Source organism: Condylura cristata, unplaced genomic scaffold, assembly GCF_000260355.1.
Source record: "Condylura cristata isolate star-nosed mole 26May11 unplaced genomic scaffold, ConCri1.0 scaffold00056, whole genome shotgun sequence".
NCBI classification, from domain to species: Eukaryota; Metazoa; Chordata; class Mammalia; order Eulipotyphla; family Talpidae; genus Condylura; species Condylura cristata.
In genome coordinates this window covers 1,110,822-1,134,586 of record NW_004567157.1, presented here as the reverse complement: position 1 = coordinate 1,134,586, position 23,765 = coordinate 1,110,822, and the positions used below count along the sequence as shown (strand labels likewise).

General features: G+C 45.9%; 1 protein-coding gene across 1 annotated transcript; it reads right to left on the bottom strand.

The window, feature by feature from the left end:
* Positions 1-1,577: 1,577 nt before the first annotated feature.
* AMER1 (APC membrane recruitment protein 1) lies at positions 1,578-17,341 on the bottom strand. The gene is made up of 2 exons (XM_004695179.2): positions 17,299-17,341; positions 1,578-5,099 (listed from the first exon to the last, which is right to left on the bottom strand). Exon 2 carries the CDS (start codon positions 4,999-5,001, stop codon positions 1,609-1,611), a length of 3,393 nt encoding a protein of 1,130 aa, XP_004695236.1. The 5' UTR covers positions 5,002-5,099; positions 17,299-17,341; the 3' UTR covers positions 1,578-1,608.
* Positions 17,342-23,765: the final 6,424 nt, after the last annotated feature.

Genomic DNA, 23,765 nt, shown 5'->3' with positions numbered 1-23,765 from the left:
TTGGGGTAAGGAATGCCTTCTACTCACCAAAATGGACTTGTTCATAATGTAGAAAATGTCTGCCTGGGATCTGTTCAGGGCTCCTTGAGCAGTGGTGTTGGTACCATGCAAACTCATGTAGTGCTTTCACAGATGTAGATACCAACCCGATTGCTTGTTTTGGTAATGTTAACTGGTCCAGTTATAATGTGGGAAACGGTGACTCAGACCAGCACATCTCTTGGTAAAGGGACAGTTTTTCCACAGTCACCTTCACTTGGGAGGGCAAATGGTATGTCTTCCCAAAATTAACTTGCTGTTTCTCAGGAATGCAAGAACCCTGCAAACCTCTTCTCTTAACATCCATGGTGATGGTGATTAGCAAGGAAAGGGTTAAAATTTAGACCAACACCTCCAGGGAAAACATATTCTCCTCATACCCAGGGGCAGAGGGAAGTAGTTTTCTCCAAGAAGCTGGATTTCCTGGAGTTATGAAATCCTCTCCTGTTAAATGGGATAAATGGAACTCCTTTTTCCATCCTTCCCCTGAAACTTGTAAAAGCCTCAATTCCTACAGCCAACCCCTAATTTTGGCTATTTCTCTTTCTGTATTTCAATTAATAGAATGTGGTCCTTGTGATGAGATTATGAAAACTTCTTGGAGAAAAAATGAACTCAAATTCAAAAACATCTGTAACTCAGGCAAGTCACAATGTGGAAAGAAGGGAAAAAAATACTGTAATTCCAGAGATTAAAACTAAGGCAGTGTCTATGACAGAAACCAATTTTTGTCTTGCTTGCAGCTGGATGAGTTTGATCACTCTATAAAGGGGATCTGCATTTTGTCTTCAACCCAAGCTATGGCAGGCCAGGTTAAAAGGCCCTGACCTGGCTATGATGTCGAAGTCCACAGCAATAGGCAATAAATAGCACATGCTATGTGATTCTAAGAACAGTTAGCTGAGTAGATTATAACCCAATGATGCTATGGCAAGACCAAATGGAGGATCAGAGTAGGATCGGGGAGGATTTGTACCATGATTTCATATTACTAAAAGAAATAGTCCCTCTATGTGTGAGTGGGAGATAGTGCAGACTTGGCTTCTCATCAGTGGTTCATCGTTCATTTGTGGGGAAGGGGTATTACTTGGAGGTGTGGGGCACTATGGGTTCAGCCTGTGTCAAGGATGCATGCTATGTGATATATGAATATATATATATGTATGTATATACGTATGTATGTGTGTATGTATGCGTGTGTATTTATGCATGTGTATGTGTGTGTGATCACTAATTTGGCAACCTGAATAGGCACAACATTACAGTACCCAAAACTTTGCATGGGTTACAGGAAACCCTGAAAGCAAAAATCAGGGTACAGCAGCAGCAGCCTCCCAGGTCAGATGTACTTGAGCTGAATGTGGCCACAGAGGAAATGTGGCAGAAGAGGAAAGTTGGCAGAAGAGGAAAGTTGGAAAACAAAAGTAAAAACTCATAGGAACTTTCCTTGGCCAAAAGCATTTTCAAGTTAACAGCAACTCCCACCCCCACCCGTTCTGTCCAACCCCTGATCTCCCCATTCACATGCTCAGGCCCCTTGCTCCCCCCCCCCCACTCCAGTACCGATGACTACTTGGCTACGTTTCCATTCATGGCAGTGGAGGAGTAGCTGGTGGGGAGAGAGACAACTTGCTCGGCCCTCTCCTTTGACAGGTCAAAGCTGGATGCCCCATAACAAATGGACTGAGCCTGTGGGGGCCCAGGCCGAATCCTGGGAAGCTGAGGAATACCATGGGTGATGCCCACAGGCTTGGCCTGAGACAGAGGGCTGGGACTGAAGCCTCCAGAACGAGAGGAGCAACTGGGCTCATCAACAGGCAGCAGTAGCTTATCTCGAGGCCTGGCCCTTACACTCTGGTAGGCCTGTGTTTGGGTGTTATAACAAGGGCCCATGGGCAGCGGTAGGTGTGAAGGCCGAGTAAGCTGAGGCCCAGATTGCCTAAGTACCCTTGGCTCTGGCCTTGGTACTGGCAGCAACATCGGCACGGCCACAGGAGGTATACAACAGGCTGTTTGCCCATATGAAGATTGCCTAGAAGGCCCATCCAACTGGCTGGGATTTATCCAGGCAGGGTCTGGCCCCACTGAGAGAGAACAGGGCGCCCAGGCAGGCCAGTCATAGGCCCCTGGGGGTTCAGTATAAAGGGACAGGGGGCTATCTCGGCCCCATTCTTCCTCTTCTTCTTCTGCCTCTGTATCTTCTTGCTGAGCCTGTAGGTCATCTGACTCCATGTAGCCCTGGGCCAGGTGGGAATTGGAGAGCTCCAGTTCCAGAGTCTCTGCAGTGTCTAGTGAGCGGCTCCTCCTGTTGAGGGCCATGGCAGCAGGTGGAGGTCGAGGATGCATGCCAGGCAGTCCTAAATATCGAGGGAGACTGCTCACACCCCATGTCAAGCCTTGGTAGAAACGGCTGTGGTAGTTGTTGAGGGCATGTTTCTGGTAGTATCCCAGCTCAAAAGCTTCCAAGGAGGCTGCAAGGTCTTCATCATTGTGAAACTCAGGATTCTCTTCACACTTGCCTTCCCCATCTCGTTCTACATCAGCAATGTCAAAGGTCACCATGGGGGGCAATTCAGGGAGGTTTTGAGTAAAGGAAGAGTCAGAGTCAGAACTGCAGGACATACTGGAAAAAAGGTTCCCATTGCTGGTGAATTCCACAAGGGCCTGAGAGAAACTCACTGTGGCATTCCCTTCCTTCTCAACCTCCTCTTCCTCTGGCTCCTCTAGGGGTGAATAAGTTGGGTAGGCCCTCCTAGGAGACCCTCCAAAATTCGCTTCTTGCACATCTGGCTCAAACATAGCATCACTCTGGAAGAGCTGCATCAGACAGGTACTCTGATCTTTCTTGGAGCAGTTTCCCTCAAAACGCTTCTCTAGAGGACGGAAATCCCTCCAGTCTGGCTCACTGCTCCCTGTGGTAGGAAAAGCTGAGGTGGTTCCCCGGGGAGTAGTCTGAGAGGTCCCTGACGCCTCAGCCACCAGACTAATCACTGATGGGCCTAAGGGCCTTATTTGATAATCCATGATAGGTTTTTCCTGTTGGGCTTGGACCTCTTGGATTTGAGTCTCTCGGGCCTTAGCCTCCCTAGCACAAGCCTCTCTGGTACAGGCCTCACGGGCTCGGATCTCTCTGACATATGCTTCCCGGGTGTGGGCTTCTCGGGTATAGTGCTCCCTGGCATGCTCTTCTTGGGTATAGGCCTGTCTGGCATGAGCCTCTCGTGCACGAGTTTCCCTTGCTTCTTGGGCCTCAAGCTGCTCCCGCCTAAGCTCCCAATACAGCAACTGTTTCTGAATAGTCACTAGCCGTTCCTCCTCTGTCTCCATTGCCCCAGGTGGCCGAGAGGAAGGAAAGGACTCAAAGTTCAAAAAAGGGTCAAATCTCTCAGAGCTGTGACCATGGAGGTCATAAAGGCAGTCATCCCCAGGTGGAGAGTTTTCAAGACTATCATCAGGTTCATAGAACTCATAGAGGGCATCTCCACTGTAGCTATCTCGGGGTAGGCAATCCCTGTGGACAAGTCCCAGGGTCTCACCAGAATCATCTTCAAATCCAGGTGTGGTAGAATCATAATAGCCCTCATCACTATTGGGAGCAGATTCTTGCTGGTCACTCTGAGGAGTCAAAAGGTCCCCAGGGGCTAAACCAGAGTAAGACTGAACTGGGTCAAGGAGCACGTAGCCATGGCGGCCTGGAGATGTGGTAGGATGGTAGCCCAGGTTCAGATTGGGTCTTGGGTACATCTGGGAACTTGCCCACAAATATTCTAAGTCATCGTCTTCTTCCTCTTTGACTTCCTCTTCCTCTTCTACCTCCTCTTCTTCATCTTCTTCATCATCATCATCTGGCAAGGCCATTTCCTCCCCACCTCCTTGGTAAGTCACCAGGCAGGAACTTCGCTTAGTACCATCTCGGTTGGCTCTCTGTCCTCCAGATGCCATGCTATCTGTCATACTGTCCATATCCTGCTCAGCTATGATGTCACCACAACCTGTCAGAGAATCAAAGCTTTTCAAGGATGTGACATCCCCAAAAAGGAGGCTCAGCTGGTCCCCCACAGGGCCATTAGGCAGAATTGCCTCTTCAGCTATTACCTTTTCCCCTGTTGCTGAGCTATGGAGTCCCTCTAGGCTACTGGAATTAGGGTCAGGCTTAGGCTGCAAAAATGCTGAGGCACAAGTCTCCATAGATTTTTTTGGATCTTTATAGGCTGTCTTCTCAGTAATTAGTGGAGAAGGTTCTGGTGCTAAAGGAATTTTTGGCACAGGAGCATTCTGAGATTTGACATTTTCCTTTCTTGTGAATGTAAGGGTCTCCTCAGCATGGGGTATAAGGGCTGAGCTCACAAGTTCATGAAGCCTGGCTCTGGTTTCTTCAGGCCTCTTGTCCCCTGGCTCACTTTGTTCAGCCCTAGAGACCCTGCTCTTTCGGTGACGACGGATACTACTAAAAAACCCTTTCAGACCTTTCTTTGGTTTGGGCACACAGGGAGGCTTCTCAGTCCCCACTTTCTCTATGGCTCCAGATATAGATGTCTTACACCTGGAGCCTGTCTCCAAATCCCCATGAGCACTATGGGAGCTGGAAAGCCGGCAGGGTGATTCAGGCAAAGGTAAAGAAAGGCTAGTTCCCTCATTGACAATGTCATCAGAGCCACGGATTGCTTCACTCAGACCATCATGGGTCTTGCTCTTGCTAAGCCCCTTCTTAGAGGTGCTTTTTCCAGAACCTTTGCTTCGTCCCCCTCCAAAGAAACTCGGCAGGGTGCAGATGCCTTTCTTGCCACCAAAGAGTTTCATGGCAGTCTTCTTCAGCCTACCTGGGCCAGATATGGGTAGCTCTGATGTTGGTCCTTCTATAAGCTCAGCTGCCTTGTTCTTGGCTCTTTTCTCTGCTCCTTGGTCCTGGGTGTCTCCAGAAGCTCCCTTGGCCTGAGAAGTTTCATCCCTTTGAGTCTCCATGGTGATGGGGACAACTCAGGTATTTTCAGTTGAAAATTCAGCCTTTGGCTTCCAGGCACTGTTATCACATCATCAGTTAGGAAGCATTTCCATTGGATCTGGAGATGGGAGAAAGAGACAAAAACAGAGACAGTGCTGGTGAGCAAGTCTCCATTTCACACACACACACAAGGGTCTGTGACTTTTAGCCCTCTGTGGGACCAGGGAGAAAGGGGGGGAATGTAGGGAGACTTTAAAGCAATTCCTATGCTTGGAGCCTTGATGGACCAGGCTGCTCTGGGTCACAAAGCAGTGAAACCCTATACTTCAGGCCATTCTAACTTTAGGAGAGCAGCAGGTTGGGAAAATCACAATGTTAGAGAGGCCCAGAAGTACTATTGGCTAGCAAGGGGATTATCAAAGGTAACAGGGCAGAGAGAGGAAGGAAAGGCAGAAGGGAGGTAAGCTCTAATGTTACAGACTTTTTGAAAAGCCTTAGACGAAACAGTTTAGTAAGTCCTCACTGGCCTCTGCAGGGTCTAGGTCACCATTTCACATCAGCCTGAGCATTCACTGATATTTTGTTTGTAGCTGGGAAGAAACGTACACCTGAAGTTTTACCTGCTCCTCGCCGGCTCCCTAAATTGCCTACAGGATCAAGCTGGAACCTTTAGAAGCCCAGAAGAGGAGCCTTACTGTACTGTACTTGTACTGTAGAGCTACAATCCAGTATCTGCTATATAGGGATGGTAGCAGCAGGGAATGTACCCTCTGTGCTCCAGTGTCTTTATTCCAGGAGGCTTTGCAATACCTCCCCCCTCTTAAGGTTATTTGAGGGATAGGTCTAGGTCATAAATCTCTATCAACCTCTAGGAAGAGATTTTAATATAACCCTCAGCAACTGGAACCCCCCCCCCCCAAGTTCCACGTTAGTACCATGATGGATACTATTCTCCATTCCCCTCATTATTCTGGCTATATTCATCCTTCACCTCCCTCCCAGGCCTGATGTATTCATTCCAGTGACAGCAACTGGTAGATAAGTGGCTCAGTGACCCTACAATGGGAAATCCCTCCCCACTGTATCCCCTTTTTCTAGAGTAGCCACCAGCAGATGAGGAAGGAAGGCAGAACAGCTGCTGAGTGTGAGAGAGCGAGAGTGAGAAAGAGAGAGAGAGACAGAGACAGAGACAGAGAGAAAGAGAGAGCGCATGCACATTAGAACACTCTTTGTTGTCTTGATAACAGCTGGTCAATTTATCAGCTCTGTGATTGGTTGTCAGTTAAAACTCACAAATTCGGACCTCCCTGGTGGCGCAGTGGGTTAAAGCACAGCACTGCAGTGGGTTAAAGCACAGCACTAAGAAGCTAAAGCCATTTCAGCATGAGTTCGATTCCCGCCTGCCCCGTAGGTGACTACATGGCATGGCAGATCTCTCCCGGCCCGCCCGCTGCTCCCCTCAGCAGTGTACTTCACCGATCTGCCTGTTCTGCTCCCCACTCTGCCTCTGGTGAAGCCTCTCGCTGCCCCTGAGCCTGTGCCTGTACCCCAGTTCTGTATGCACAAATAAATAAATCTTTAAAAAAAAAACCCACAAATTCAACTGCAGTGGGAGCATATAGACTAGCACTGGGGTGGAGAGAAGCTTGCAGCTAGTCTCACCTCTGACCTCATTACAGGAAACCTCCTGAAGTGCCTGGTTCTTGCAAATATTAATTTTGTAATTTGTGTTTTGCTTGGCTTAATACTTGGATCATTAGTGTGATTCCATCAAGAGCACTCTGCTGAACTGAATATTAAACTTGAAACAAAATAATGGCTGATTATCCAGAAAATAAAAAGGAACAAAATCTCATCTGCAGAAATCTGTGCAGGTTAGAGCTTTATATGTAACATATATATTTTTAAAGATTTACAGAACTGGGGTACAGGCCAGAGGTGCAGGGGCGGTGAGATTCACTAGACAGAATAGGGAGCAGAACATGTGGATTGACTGAAATACACTGCTGAGGGGAGCAGCGGGGCAGGTCAGGAGAGGTCTGCCACTCCATGTGGGTCAGCTCCCTGGCCAGGGATTGAACTCGTGCTGCAATAGCTTCAGAGAGCTTCATAATGTAGTGCTTTAACCTGTTGCACCACCAGGGAGAGCCCATATGACATATTTTTACATGACACATTCCTGTAACTATATCCCCACAATGGAGAGTGCCAGCCCCTAAATATACAATCATACATATAAACATAACCACTGTCCTGGGATCTGGAGGCAATAGGGACCATATCATCTATCTAAATCTCCAACAATCCAAAGCAGATATCTTTTTACTTCAGTCCTGAAATTACTGACAGTGTTGTTATTATTGTATTGGGTATGGGGAAGCTAGGTGGCATTAGGGAAAATTGTTTGTAACTATATTCTCCTTTGTGGAATTCATAAAATGAAGTTCTTCTGTCCATTGGGTAAATGACAGTCACTGATCTCAGCATTACACGGCAGAACAAGATGGAGCAATATACAGTCTTTGCTTTCGGGGAAGACCTAGACTAACAGCAGGAGTTCTATAGTTAACAATGTGAAAATACATGATGTGTGTCAATGTGTCACAACATGATGCAGGCCTTATAGCTCTCTCTAAGCCACCTCCATTATTACTTAAGCTGAGTATCATTCATCATACCTAGTTGTCATACCCCAGGATAAATTAAGAAGTCAGAAAGACACCCTTTGGTTTCACAAAAGCTGCTGTGAAAAGAAGGTACTCAACTGAAACCTTGTTAGACAGGAGTGAATGGAATGATAGTGATGTAGGGGGAGAGAATGTTAAGACTAGTCAATGTGACTGGATAACAGGACTTAAGGTTCAAGTGAAAAATCTCATGTACCTAGAGATCCTAGTCACTTGAAGGCTGAATTGTCCTACTGGGTTTGCAGCTGGAGTTCTCAGGAACAGAGAAATTAGGCAAATTCTTTATCAAAGAGGGATGCTTTCCAGAGTATTGGTGCCCTGGATTGTGGGCAGTTCCTTTGAGCCCTGTTTTGTTCGTTATCCAATGCTCTGTTAGGGTAGGAACCAGTACACTGCCCTTTACATTATTTCTTTCCCTGCCACAGACATCTACAGCTGATTATGGAAAGAGCATGGACAGCAGTTCTGATTTCCAAGCCATATCAGGTACCCTGAACAGGATAAGACACCTCTCTGAACCTTGAGCATTTGTGAGACAGCTCCTCTATTAATCCCTTCCACTCCAATTTCCCATCCCACTACAGTGGTATGAGGATTACTGACAGTGTTATTATCATCATGTTGCATATGGGGAAATTACTGACAGTGCAATAATATATACCAAAACTATTTTGTAAACTGTAAAGTACAGCACAAATGAGCAAGATTGATTTGCTATTAATATTATCACTACTTTCTAGGTCAAACCCATTTCTTAGGCAGTAGCAGACCACACATAAAAAAGGTCATCCATTTGGGAATGTCAATCACTTCAGAGGCCTGTGGGGCCAGATATCTTGGACCATGCTGAAGAGGAGCTAGGTGTGAGGGGCCTTTAAAAGACATGTAAGTAAGTTTTTACAAAGTCTGCTGCTAAAGCAAATTTAAATGTTATGTAGGAAGCAGTGGCAAGTCAGGGCTGTGTCCCAGAAACTGAGTCTCTCCCCCTCCAGCTTCAATCCCTCTTTCTAGCCACACCCAGGATCAACTTTATTGGCAAGCATCAGCTTTGAATTGTGCTTTTCCTCACATCCCTCCAGTCTCTTCAAGGGTCACGTACCTACCCAAAGTCAGGCACAGTATCTCTGCCTGAATCCCCCTACGACAGCAGGACAAGAAGTGGTATGGAATACCTATAGCTTGTAGCCTCTGTGCCTAACTTCACTTAGCTAGGCCTGGACCAGAACCCTTCTCCACACTCCTTGCAACTCTACCAGGTCCCAGTGCTGTCCTTCTCCAGGGGACCATGCTTCCCTTAAATGGGACCACCAAATTCACTGGCCAGGTAAGGTGGAATCGAAGAGATAGCAAGGTATAGACTCTCAGCTCTCCCAGGTTGGGGTTGGCTTCCTTCAAGGATCCTGTAAAGAAAGTGATACGGTCACACACAAGGTCCCTCACACCTTCAGTTTCTCAACCTGTGTGGCTAAATTTCAAGTGGGTTGGTAGTAAATGAGTCCTCTAAGACTGTTCTGTGGTCCCTGGCCTGGGGCCCCTTGTTGCAGCTGCTACTTTCATGGCAGGGTGTGAGCTGTGGTTATCACTGCTCCCAGGGCCAGTCTGAGATCATTCTGGGACCAGTAGAAGGCTGGTTACTACTAAGGCACAACTTTTGTCTTCTCTTCACCTCTTGGAGATCAGCCATAAACCTGCCCCAAGGACCCTTCTCGGTGAAGCTGAAACAGCTGCAGTCTGAGCCTCACATTGTGTGCTTCTAGCACAGCTTTCAGGGGGACTCAGCCAACTTAAAGAATGAGTTCAGGGAAAGAGGGGGGTCCAGATATTTGTGACAGCTGCAGAGACATGGCCTCAACCACAGTTTCCCAGATGTCCTTCTAGTCTTCCTGGGGTCAAGCCTAGCAGGGGCCCAACTGCCCTGTATAAATGAGTGGGGGCGGAGGCTGCAAGGGAGGGGAAGAGGCTAAGGGAGGAGTAGAGAAGATAGGGAGTCCCCCCTAGATTCAATCAGTTCTGTACTGTAATAAATTCTTCCCACCTGGGGGAAACTAGGAAATTCTTTCCATTTCAACTGAAAAATTAGGCTTTTAAAGTACCTACAACTATCATAAGGAATAAAACCAAAGTTTATAAAACTCCAAATAAAGTACATTATATAATAGAAACTAAAACAGAACATGGTAATTAATATTTTAAATATTTCTTTGGAACTATGGTTGAATAATTTCTAGCAGTAGAATTACCTCAGTCAGGATTGAGTGAAGTGCTCCCCAGGGATCTATGGGTAAGCGACCAAACCTCCTTCAGCCTTAGTTTCCCCAAAAGTTAAATGTGGGTAACTATGTAGTTATTTCATAAGGGCCTTCAGTTGCTCTTTCAGCTAGACTTTAAAATTCAGGGACCCAAAATGTTGCTTTCCAAAATGGTAATCCCAATGATAGGGGAGGTCCATGTTTCCTGCTCCACCTTAAGGAAGTGTGGTCCTGGGTAGGAACATGAAGCTTGAAAAAGACTTGAGAGCAGAAGAGAGAATATCTGGCTGAAGAGAAGCAGAGAGAATGGAGAACAAAATGTTCTAGAGGAGGCACATGGAACAGAGGCATGTGAAGCAGTCATGTTTGCTTTTGGGCCTTGGATGTGTACCAGGGACTTGGGGGACATGGAAGGAGGCATAGAGGTGGGTGAGAGAGGCCTGTGGGGATGGTGACAATGGCAGCCCTTATCTTGATTTTGATTTTGCTCTTTTCTTTCCAGATTTGTCTGGCTCCTTCTGCCCTTCCCTATAGATTACCACCAGAAGGAGCCTTAGATTTGTGGCAACTTTTGGGGGCCTGAACAGTCCTGCTTTGGGCCAACCCTGTTTGACTGGTCATTTACCCATGAAGGAATGGGTAATTTGCCATTGCCTCATGGTAAACTATTTTAATTATATTATCTCTCTTCACTTCTCTCTATTGCACACCAGAAAAAGTCATCATCTCCCACTCTTATCTCACTTAGTCTCAAAGCAGGTGAGCCCTCTCTGCAGAATTTCCAGTTCTCACAGACTGGCACTGTTTTGGCCCCACCTACCACATTCCAAAGAGCCTGCTGAGTTCAGAATCTGAAGATTTCCTACCAAACCTGTGGCTGCTCTCCTAATCAACACCCATCCTTACCACCCACCACTCCCAAACTATGGAAAACATTCCCCTGGAATTTTGAAAGGTCATAAAAAGTTCAAATAAAAGTCTGCTAGAGGGCCCTCCCTGGTGGCACAGCAGGTTAAAGCACAGCACTAAGAAGCTAAAGCCACTTCAACATGAGTTTGATCCCCACCTCGAAGACGATCCACATGGCGCAGCAGACCTTTCCTGACCTGCCCCGCTGCTCCCATCAGCAGTGTACTTCGTTGATCTGCCTATTCTGTTCCCCACTCTGTCTCTGGTGAATCCTCTCACCCCTCCTGCACCTCTGGCCTGTACCGCAGTTCTTTATGCATAAATAAATAAATCTTTTTTTAAAAGTCTGCTAGATTGGGGCCCTCCCTGATGGCGCAGCGGGTTAAAGCACTGCACTGAGAAGCTAAAGCCACTTCCGCATGAGTTTGATTCCCGCCTGACCCGGAGGTGACCACATGGCGTGGCAGACCTCTCCTGACCCGCCCGCTGCTCCCCTCAGCAGTGTACTTCGTTGATCTGCCTGTTCTGTTCCCCACTCTGTCTCTGGTGAAGCCTCTCGCTGCCCCTGAGCCTCTGGCCTGTACCCCAGTTCTGTATGTACAAATAAATAAATCTTTAAAAAAATATAAAAAAAAAAGTCTGCTAGAGTGAGAGTGGACAGAGGTGCAGAACTTACTCTGCTGTTTAAAGAAAAAAGATAATCTGGAAATTGAATCATCCATTCCTGAATTCCATAGTCTCACAATCACTTGTTCAGAGCCTTAAGGAAGGACTGCCAGGCATGGTAGGACTGTAAAAGTTACTGGCAGAGCCCATCCAAATTACCCCTGCAACCATCCCTCTTCTAAAGTGCAGCTTTCCTGTTGAGGGACATCTCTCCTCAAGGGAACTTCCCACCAACTCCAGATGTAGCACAGATCCCAAACTGAGCCATCACCCTGCTTCGATTCTCTCACCACCAGCCTTCAATTGAGTTGTTACAATACTCAGCCTTGGATAATTCAAGCCTCCATCTGTCTGTGCAGTTCAGTTCAGAATGGACCTTCCTTCATCTTATAATCATTTATATCTAGCATGAAGCAGGAGTTCAAACATTGGTTCAGTTTGTTAACCCATAACTAAAATGCAGGCTTCTCTAAGTGGTTTGAGAAACCTAACTTCTCTGATACTCAAATTCCTTATCTGTAAAAAGAGGACAATGCTACGCAGTGCCAAGGTAAAGATTAGAGCTCTTTCCAAGCAGAAGTTTCCAAGCAGAAGATCAATGAAGGACCTCTTAGAGCTACCGTTTCTACTCCAGTTCTTCAGCTGCACCCTATAGCCTCTGAAAATTACAGAAGCCTCTTAGCTGAGCTCCCTCTGGTTCTGCACTGAAGCATCGACACTGAAATCCTGCTGCCCTGCCAACCCCCTTTTATTTCATCCACCCTGCATACCCTTGCCACATCCATATTCTTATAACCCTGATTTCCGTGCATCTCTCCTCTTCTAACCAAATTCCTCTGCATTGCCTACAGGATCAGGGCTAAACCTTTACCTGACCTTCAAAATTTGCTTTCTCTTTAAGCACCTTGCAGATTTCCTAGCATCACTTCTCTGCCCCTAGCCCCAGACCCAAATACACGGGTATTCTCTGGTGTGGAAAATGTGGTTTTCTAGACACTGCCTCTCCCTGGTCTTCTTGATACCCCACCTTTCTCCTCATTTTGCAGGGGTTCCCTGCCCAACATGCCTGAAACAATAAGGGCTCTGGGGGCCACCTACTTTCCACTATGCTTTCAGGCCCCCACAATTCCTTAGAAAGGAATGTTCCTAAGGTGGGTTCCATGCCTGCACTACTATTCTTTCAGTAATAAGGTAGCAAGGATGAAATCAGAGACAGACACTACCCCACTCTTCCACTCCCCCACCCTACCCTTCAGATGTTCAGATGAAAAACAGGAACAGCTATGACAAGAAAGCCAAAGAAAGCCTGCAGAGGAACAGCTGGGCTAAGAGAACATAGAGACCCTTGACTTTTTCATGTCTCCACATGCTCTGTGTGAGAAGCCAGACAGCAAACTGAGGCTTGTGATGGGATCAAAGAGTGCATGCTTGGGGGAAATTTGAAATGGGGGCCAGGAGTTTTGTGCTCTTGTATAATCTTGAGCAAATAGCTTCCCTTTTCTGGGCCTCGGTTTCCTCACCCAGAAATGGTACATTGGACAAGGGGGTCCACTTGCTCCAGGCTCCATGAGGTACTGGGGGGAAGGATAGTCAGGTGCCCAGTTTTCTAGAAGTTGCTGAGTCAGGAGTCATGGTGGAGTCATGTGACTTGGGGAATCCTAGGCTTGCCTAGGGGGCCTGAGTGATAAGCTGGTTGCGCCCAGTCTACATTGCAGGACAGAGATGGACCGCAACCCTGCATGATCACCCATGCCCCTTGCCAATCCACAACCCAGCCCAAAATTTTACTCTTTAAAAATGCATTACAGCTAGCCTGTGAACATATCCTATATGTCCAGAGAAAAGGGTAACGTAAGTGACTTGGTTCAGCCCTCTCTCCCCTAAGAAGTGCTGCGGTCCTTGGCAGGGAGGCCTGAGTATATGGGAAGGGAAAGATGAGTATTGATGCCTGGACTGGGAGGGTTAGTTTCTACTTGGAAGCTAGCAGGGGGAAAGTAAAGAAACAAACAAATGTGTTACAAGATTAAATCAATGAAAGCTCTACAGTAAGAAATGCAAACCAAAGGATTGAAAAAGCTCCTGTAGTACCAACATACCTATCTCTGACTCTACTAAGCTCCTAGAGATTTTTTCTCCATTGTCCACATTATCCCCCAATCCCAGAAGGCAAGGTGTGGGAAACAATGCTCCCTCACTGGCCTCCTTCAAGTAATAATACATGCCCACCCAGGTTTGAAAAATAAAACCAAGGAAAGGAGCTTAAAAAACTATGATTATTTAATTCAGAGAACAGAAGCTGGGGATGGGAGAGGTGGTTTAATGCCCATGAAATATCCAATGTATTGTTAAGCAGAGAGCAACAGCAGTGAGCTGTTCTCACCCCAACCTCAACACACACTCACACGTGCACGCGTGTGCACACACACAAGGCACAGGAGGTTTAACTATAGCATGAGTCACATTAGCTGACAGAAAGAGTTCCTGGCAGTGAGATGGGTAACTTTTGAGTGAGTGACAAGGAAAACTATGAAATACTTCCTCTGGAGGCCTAACCTTTATCACTTTCATCCAGGTAGACAGGAATTGAGGACGGGCAATTGATAGAACAACATTGGGCTGACTTCTAGATTCAAGTAGCCTATGTAAGTGAGGGAACTAGAAACCCTTTCTCTCTCTTTGGCTTTACAAGCAAGTGACCTTCCAGGATTGGTACTCTTTCTCTCATTCCCATATTCCCCCGAGTCAGCAGAAAAGGCCAGTTTCTCTCCTAAACCCCTCTCCCCCCAATACACACATTCATTCAAACACTTTCAGAAAACATTAATGTAAAAGATGTTGATGAATTTTTAGAACCACCACTATACTAAGAATCATTGTACTGACAACTTTTCCCAACTACTTCCCAGTCTTCTGAAATGTTCAGCCTGCGACATGCTGCAGATCAGACCAAGAAGCAAAAGAAACAGGAAAATGGAGGTGATCCCCAGGTGAGGACTCAAAGCTAACCCAACTCCCCTTCATGCTTGAGAAATGAGTGAGGAATGTTGAAGGGAGGGCACTGGAGATTGTGTGATACTACTACTACTTCAATACTACTTCCAGATGCAAAGGTGACCTCTGAACTGCCTGACTTATCGCATGCTTTCCAATCCCTTTCCAAGAACCCAGTCTAAAACCCTTTTGAAAACTATTTTCTGTTGTGGCATATTTACACATAAAAATATCTAAATTCCTTCCGCCTCCCATTCCATGGTATGGCCCCTGCCCCCATTATCAGATCCCCATTCCACAGTCTGGCATTTGGGAACCCTTACTACTGGGCACACACCTCCTTTCTACCTTACATCCATACAGTCTCAACCAGAAAAGACACAGTCTAGTCTGCATGCCAGCTGCTCCCCAATTCCTAATTTTGCATATAACACTACCTTTGCTAGACAAACCCCTCAACTTTCAGGAAGCTTCCCTGGATGTTCTCACCACAAGTACAGATTGCTCATCTCTCTCCATGGCAGTCTGCCTCTAGGCTCTCATAAAACAGCAATCAAAGGTATCTGTAGTCTGGGGTCCTGAGCTTGTTGATGAGAGATTTCACAATTTTTTTGTAGTTGCAACCCATTTCCATCTCCCTTCTCTATCCTCATTAGGCATACTCAACAAATATCTGAACCTCATCATTTCCTTAATCATTTTCATATGGTTCAGGACAAGTTGGACAGTAAAGGTTTGTTTTTTTTTTTTTTTTATTTTTTAAATCTCTACAAAAACTGCAAGTCCTTTCACAGCATTCATTAACTGCTAGGAGGTTGTGGCTGATGTTCAGGTTTCAGATATCTCTCTGAGGGGTTCCAAGAGAACCCAGACATCCATGATATTAGGGAGACAGTAGAATCAGAAAATGCCTAAGGATGCAGGCAGCTGGGAGAAGCCCAGAGCTCATTTTAAGTTGCAAAAGACAGGCAGGAAAGGCACCAAGGAGAAGCTGGGCAGAGAGTGGGGCCTGAGGGAGATGTGGAATGTGGGGTGAGTAGGTTTTAATGTCTGGAGGAGAATTATAGAAGGAAGACAGATATGTTAAGGGGGCTGGTAGTTGTAGGTGAGGCAGGGTAGAGGACAGATACAGTCCTGAGAAGGAGATTCTGGGTTGAAAAGAAAGGGTTTGTTGTAGGGTAGGGCTGGTCAAAGTAGGAGGAAGTAATTGTAGTATATTTGCAGTCCTCCCAGGGTTGCAAAGGCCCCCAGCTAACCTCCCCCCAAATGAGATCACCTTTCAAAGGTGTAACCTCACCTGCTGTGCTTTCCACCCTTAGAGGTTGGTCAAAGGTCCAACAAGAGCCTGACAAATCCCTCAGTCAGTTTCCTCTCTTGTTCCTCAACAAGGCCTAGAGTTCATGGCCAAAGGCACACTGGTGCTGTGACTGAGGGGTGGGGGGCAGAAAGAAGGGAGCAGCACTCCATTTGGGGGTTCTGCTTGAATCCCCTGAGGTGGAGCAGGAATCCAGCAGCACAGTGCCATCTACCCAGTACATATCCAAGTGGCTGTTGCAAGCAGGCAACAAAAAGCACCTCCAAGAGGGAGGTGTTTGTGTGTGGGGCAAAGCTTGTGTTGACCCTTGTGGGCCAATGCTAGGAAGAACAATGCCAAACCAGGGCCAAACTGGGGTCAGCTCTGCTTGGTCAATCCAGCTGCCGCCTGAATGCCTAGACTCCTGAACTAAGGTGCTCCTGTCAGACACAGCTCCTCACAGCTGTGAGGAGGGAGAGCCTAGGCAAAGCTTGGCAGTCTGGCCCTCAGCAGGTCAGTGTCTGCAGCAGACAATAACAGCAGCCCCAGCAGGTTGAGTATTTTAAGTAATTGAAAACTTGGAAGGTTTGGCTGCCTCTCTGTCTCCGTCTCTGTCTCTCTCTCTCATACACACTCACACCCACACACACACCCCAGACAGACAGTGTGTTACCTACTACAGTAACTGCTCCTTGGCCTCTGGCACAACCCACCCCTACCCCAGCCCCCTCCCACCATACTTATCACTATTTTTAAGTTAGAAGCTGGAAAGAAAAAATGCTACCAGTGCCCTCTGAAGGAAGAGGGCGCAAGGCAAGGGGAGAAACAAAGCAGCCTTGCTGCTCTAACCCTAGGTCCACCAATGCTGGGTTGGCATCCCTCCTGCTCTGGGGGCGGGCACCAGATGCACCTATAAGGGCCCAGGAACTGGGGACACGGCTGGTGGGTGGCACAAGGCCAAGCTTCTTAAGAAAAAAAAAAACTGATCTCCCCCAGGAAGGAGACAAATAATGTGGATATCTCAATCCACGCCAAAGCCAGCACACTGGCTTCATCCACAGAGGGGAGAGGCAGGAGATACTTAGGGCCTGCTGCGGTGAGCTGTAAGCAGCTGAACATAGCTGTTCCAACAGATGTACTACAACAAAGCTGCGGAGTTCCCGACCTATAAATGCACCCTGGGGGTGCTGGCTGGATGCTCCCCTTCCAGTACCACAAGGCAGCACGTGCAGGCCCTATCCCCGCCTACCCTGAGAAGCCAGAGGCAAGGCCCTGGCTAGCCCGCCAGCCTGCCCTCTCCCCCTCCCCCCAGCAGCAGTCACCGAAGCCCAGGGTACTCGCGGTTGCTCTGCCCCTTCATCCGACATTCTGCTAAGCAGGTTCCAAAGGAGGGCAGAGAGCAGCCCGACGACGCCGACCGGCCCAACCATTGCTGCCCTTCGCCAAGCAGTCAAAGCCAAACGCATGGGACTGCATTAGACCGCGGGCAGACAGAGGTTCCTGAATGCGCTCAAGGCTTACCCGGCCGGGTTAGGTTTCCAGTCCGGTTATTGTCTGCGGCGCCGCCTTGGCCGGTGCTAAAGCCCTGGCTGCAGTAGCTGAGGGCCCTCTGCCGCAGCTCCAGCCACCACCACCGAGACTCCAGGCACCTCCTGCACAGACTCTCCTTCCCCAGGTTCTGGACAGCACCCCCACACCTTCTCCCCACCGACTCCACAGCCACAGGCTGGGGAGTCCGCACCCTGATTGGCAGGAATGTGGCCCAATCTTCACGTTGGCAAGGCGTGCCCCGGCCCACCCACTGTTTTCCTAGGTGCATTTCTCTTTAAATGCAAATAGGCGTGGGCGTGCTATTGGCTAGGGGCGGAGAGAGTGCAGAACCCCGTTGTGACTGCGGGCTCCCGCCCTTTTCCCCTACGACGGGCGGGTCTCTGCGAGGAAACACCGCGAGCTCGCGCAGTCGGTCCTTCCCGGTTGGGGCTCGCTGGAACCCTGGAGCTCCAGCTCGGTTTCGGTTTTAAAACGCTTCCATTTTCGTGGCCGACTTGCAGTCGTGCTGCGCGCCCTGGATGCTACCCGGCAATTTATTCCACAGCAAGAGGCGGTTGCAAAGAGGCGTAATGAAAAGATCGGAGAGCCTGCATAACTCCAGAACCTTTAGGCACCTCCCCTGGGCCCAACCTTACGCACAGAAACTGGGCCCCACTGCGCGCGCCCTCGGGCTGCCTGAAGAAGGGGCTCACCTGCAAGGAAAGACAATTGCAGAGTCACCCTTGCCCCGGCGCTCTCTGGGGCACACTAGGGCCCTTAGAGTTAATTGAGACCAGCTTCCACCAGTTGCAGAAGGGCCTCCTGCTGCCCAGAGAAGGAAATGAGCTTCCCAAGGTCATCCAGATGGATGACAGGAACAGACTTGGAATTTAGAGTCCTGGGTTTCCAGTTCAGGTTTGCTTTCACTTTTCTGTGAAGATAGCTCTTCAGATAATTTGATGCTTATCCCAATTCCCCACTTTTAATGGTATGTTAGGGTATATCTAAGATATCTAGAGACCCCTTCAGCTTTTTCACGGTGAGCCAAGCTTTGCTCAGTTTCCTGTCCCAGAAAAGCCTAAATACTGAGAGAAAAACCTTGTCTGGACCCAGGTCAAGGCTAAAGACACAGTGAGGCAGTTCCTGCTCTGTCTGGAATGTTTCAGGGGGCCAGAGCTAGTGTCTGAAACCAGCCTGAGGCCATTAAGTGGTATTGCTTGTTGCCAGGGGGGAGGTGAGCTGAGGCAATTACAGCAGCAACAACATTTAGTTTACCCTGAGTTCAGTAATAACAAAAAGGCTCAGACCTAAACTCTGTGTCTGAAAAGAAAAAAAAAAAAAAAAGAAGAGAGGAGAGGGTTAAAGTTGAAGAAGGTGGGAGGGATACAAGAACTTGCCTACCTTCTTTCCTTCCACTCCTCCCCCTCCAGGAAGAGTGTTCTCTTCCACTCTATTGGGTCTTATCTGCCTTGAAGAGTTCAGGTTGCTAACCTGCTAACCAGAGGACTGCTTCCTCTGCAAGGGTGGAATACAGAAACTAACATGTCTACTGTGACTGAGGTCTGATTTTTGCTCTGCTTCAGACTTGCTGTATGAACTCGGACAGTCACGTTTGCCCTCTAGGCCATTCAGTCACCACATCTCTACAAGACTGGCCAATCTCCTTGATCTTTTCCAACTCTGACAGTTAACTCAGTTCTTTCAGATTTCACAGATTTCAAGATCTTTCAGATCTTCCATAACATTCTACACATGTCCAGCACCAACACCAACAAAAATCAGCAATTTGAACATCCCATATATTTTTCTAGACCCAGATCTAAAGAAATGACAAGGAGGAGGGAGCTTTCACTGGCTTATTGAGCAAATTTATTGGGTAAGTGAAGTACCTTATCCTCCTGAGCTTCAGTTTCCCAGTCTGTATAGATTAGATGATAATGTTTCCCTGGAGCTGTGCTCTCCTGCTTTGCAAAGTCCTGACTCTCATTGATTGAGCCTGATTTGGAAATATCTTCCCTCCACCCCCAGCACTCCTTTCATGGGCTCTTCTGCTGCCTTGTGCCTGTTTGTCTACTATTTTTTCACATTTCACCTAGAAACTTGATTCTTTGAAGTAAGCCAAAGATTACTCTTTTACAGCAATTTCTGAATCTAGAGCCCAGGGAAAGGGCCAGGGCAGTCTCAGCTGTGAACCAGGAGAGAGGAGATATGCAAAGTTGTCAAGCGGCCAGGGGGCATTGTTGCACTGCTCCTGTCATCACTGCCAATCCTCCATGTTCTCTGCCTACCTAACAAACATTCTGTCACAGCCAGTTTTGATAATGACAGACATTGGACATTGATCTGGGCCAACAAGAAATAGGACTTCAGGAAAATGAAAAGTAGTTTTGATTTGCTAAAGAGTTCTCCCAGCTGAGAACATGCCTTGGTCCTGATATCTCATGTCTCCGGCAGAGATTATATGTGTGCACTTTGAGGAAAAGAGTGTAGTAGGGAGTTGCACAGCTCCTTTATGTATATCCCACTTCTCCCTAAGGACAAACGTGTGGAAAGACCAAGTGTGGGTTTAACATTGTACTTCAAAATGCCTTATGTAAGAGGATGTCCTCCAGGCCCCCCTTCCACATGCCAACTGACAATCAACTTACTTAGTCACTACAGGTGCTGGTGGTGGGGAGCAGAAATGCTTACTTGTTTTAAATTTCTTCACCTACAAAATAAAAATAATTCTCCTGTTGCCCTGTATCTTATACCTGCAGAGAAAAACCCATAAGAACAAATGTACAGACTTTGCTAAAGGAACACCATTAACCCTTGTCGACAGACCTGGCCACAAGAATACAATGATTATTTCTTCCTTCACCAAATGTTGTTTGGGTACCTCCTCTGTGTCAGTCCTGGTAATAGGAATTAGAATGAGGGTGTATATAAAGCAGGAAGCTAGAGTAGAGGTCTAGCAAAGTGACATGGAGCATTACAGATAGACAGATTCCTTCGCTCCTGGGTACAGAAGGGCATCAGAAAAAAATTCTTGCAGTGTCAAATCATAAAAGTAGGGGAAGGATTTGTGCCCAAGTTAAAGTCAAATAGTGTGAGAGGGTATGGTGGGTTGGGCAAAAGCTAGGGATCTGAAAACTTGGTATTGAACATTTGTATAGGAGGAGAGGACGAGGAAATTAGGCTAGAAAGATTGACCTGGTGCTCAAGTGTTTAAAAAACCAAACTATCTGGCTACACTGAGACTCAGCTAGCCACCAGATTGCCTGGGTTGTGATGCTGAATTTACCAATTTGGAACCATATGACCCAGGCAGGTTATTTCCTCTCTGAGTCTCAGTTTTCTCTTCTGAAAAAATGGGAATGATAACAGTATCCATGTCACAGAGTTGTGTTAGTAATTAAATGAATTTCACATTAGTGCTTAGCACAGACCCTGATACATAAAAACTCTCAATAGTGTTTTTAGTTGCTGCTGCTTTTGTTATTGAACTTTTTCTGATATACAAATCTTCATATTTATAGAACTCATAACATGACTTTGGAAGCATTTTTTTATATATAAACATATGTGAATCTGTGACCCTTAGGCAGAAGGCCTCTTTGTATACTCAGCATCCAAATGAGACTTTTCCTCAAATGTGGTGCTGAGTATGTGTTTGTTGAGCATAGCCAAACAAATAATTTTCAGATCTAATGTCAAGGACACATAGTTGTCAGCATCCACCAGTAAAGTCTGATATTGCCACTTTGAGCACCTCCTCTGTACCAGGCTTTGTGTTCTGTGCCACACCCCATTGTGGTGAACTTCTAGTAGAAAGCACACATTCCATCCAATGAATTCCTTTCAGTTTCCAGTTGGTGAAAGGCACTGGATTTGGTTGCCATTCACTGAAAGGAGGAATATAGGACCCAGACTACGGAAATGTAATACGTCTGTTTAGGGCATTCCGAGTTTGACATGTCTAAAACCCCACCTCAGGGTCATTGCATGTGCTGTTCCTGCTGCCTAAAATTTGTCTTCTGAGTACAGACATGATTTATGCCTCATGTCCTTCAGGTATATGCTCATATGTTACTTTATTACTGAGACCTTCACTGGACACTTGAACTATAAAATAGCAATCCACTCCCTAACCCTCTCACTTTAAATACTTTAATTGTTCTTTTATCTTATCTGAAGCATTACTGTCTATCCTAACTGTAACAGTACTATCTTCTGGCACATATTTTACTGTAGTTTATTTATTTTATTGTCATCTTTTAATTGTTTCCCATCATGAGGACTGGAAGGCAATGAACAAAACATATATAAATAAACAGTATATCAAATATCAACAATTGCTATGGAGAAAGAACAGGAAAGAGGCTTGGACAGTATTACTATGAGGGTGCTGTTTTAAACATATCAGTTGGGGTAGACCTCACCAAGAAGGTGACATTCAATGACTTTGAGGGAACTAAATGAGCAAACCAGGAGGGAAAGAGCATTCCAGTCAGAAGGAAGAACAAGTAGAAAGACCTTGATGTGGATACATGTTGGAATGTTTGAAGAATAAGCAGCCAGGCCAACTGGAGCAGGGCTAGTAGGGAGCCAAAGAGGACATGGAAGACAAATGGTATACGGCTTTGTGAATCATTTTAAAGGCTTTAGACATGGAAGGATTCTGAACTGAGGAGCGGCAGGTCTTAGTGAATCATCTAGGGAACTATAGTAGGAAGAGAAGAAACAATGAGATCCAGTGATCCAGATGAAAGAGGATGGAGAATCATGTCAGGGTGGAAGCATTGGAGGAGGTAAGAGGTGGTTGAATTTTCAAGTTTTTCTTTTGTTTGTTTGTTTTTTAATGATAGACCTGGCCAGATTGGTGATGGCATCTTAGAAAAAGGGCATGAATGAGAGGATCCCACAAAGCTCTGAGAGGGAGGGCTTGGCAAAGTTTAACCAGAGCCAGGATTTCTGGCTTTCTCAGAAGCCAAAGAATATACAGAGTTTTAGGAAACATGGTATTACCAGGAATGTATGTGTCATAGAATGCCCAGAAATGAAGCATGTTAAAAGTAGAGATGATGCCATTGGATATATGTCTGGGAAGTAACTGTTGATATGGGGATGGCCAATCTGGAGAAGGGGTGAGGTTGTACACACAGCTGCTGTGGGGTATCAATGATCTATAAGGAAAAGGACAATATGTGTAACTCCTTGTTCCATCATGCTTCAGAGAGCTGACGTGTAGTGGAGGCCCTGGGATTCAGGTTTGCATCAGTGTTCATTAATGAGATTGGCCTGTTATTTTCTTTTTGTGTGTTGTCCTTGTTTGGTTTTAGTAGTAGTGTAATGGTGGCTTTGTAAAACATATTTGATAGTACCCTTATTTCTCAATTTTTGAAAGAGTTTGTATAGGATAGGCACTGGTTCATTTCTGAATGTTTGGTAGAATTCATTTGTAATGATGTCTGGTGCTGGGCTTTTGTTTTGGGGGAGAGTTTTGATTACTGTATCAATTTCACTGCTTGTAATTGGTCTGTTTAGTGTTCTATTTCTTCTTTGTCTAGCTGTGGATGACTGTAAAGTTGTAGGATTTGTCCATCTTTTCTAGATTGTTGGACTTGTTTGCCTATAATGGTTGATAGTAATCTCTGATTATTCTTTTGATGTCTGCTCTGTTGTGATTTTTCCTCTTTTGCTTATGATCCTATTTATTTGTATTTTTCTCATTTGTTTTCTTTGTGAGCCTAGCTAAAGTTTTGTTCTTTTTTTTTTTTTTTTAAGAATCAACTTTTGTTTTCATTGATCTTTTGGACTGTTTTCTTAACTTATACTTCATTTATTTGTGCTTTGATTTCTATTATTTCCTTTCTTCTACTGATTTTTTGGTTTTTGTTGTTGTTTTTCTTTTTCCAATTCTTTAAGGTGAGAGATTAGGTGTTTCTTTGAGTTCTCTCCTGTTTCTTGATGTCAGCCTGTATTGCTATGTATGTTTCTCTTATAACTGTATTTGCTGTGCTCCATATGTTCCTAGATGTTACATTCATCTCGCAATATTTATTGATTTCTTCTTTGATCTCTTCATTGATCCAGATATCTTCCATTAGCATGGGTTTCAATCTCCATGATGAAGGAGGGTTCTTTGCTTTGTTTTCATGTTTTATTTCTAGTTTTATGCTTTTATGGTCAGAGAAGATAATATGCAGAAATAAATAAAATATAAGTAAATGAAATGAGTTATTATTAATAACTAAATAAATCTTTAAAAAACATAAATCAACCTGTGTCCATGAATAGATGACTAGATAAAGAAAATATGATAGCTGCATGTAGGTAAGTATATAAATATGTAGACTATGTAATATAAACATTTACACTATGCAATATATTTCCAACCATGAAAAAAGAAAATTTTTAGTGTGTGTGTGAAGTAACATTGCATTATAACATTATATAAGTTTCAGATTGTGCAT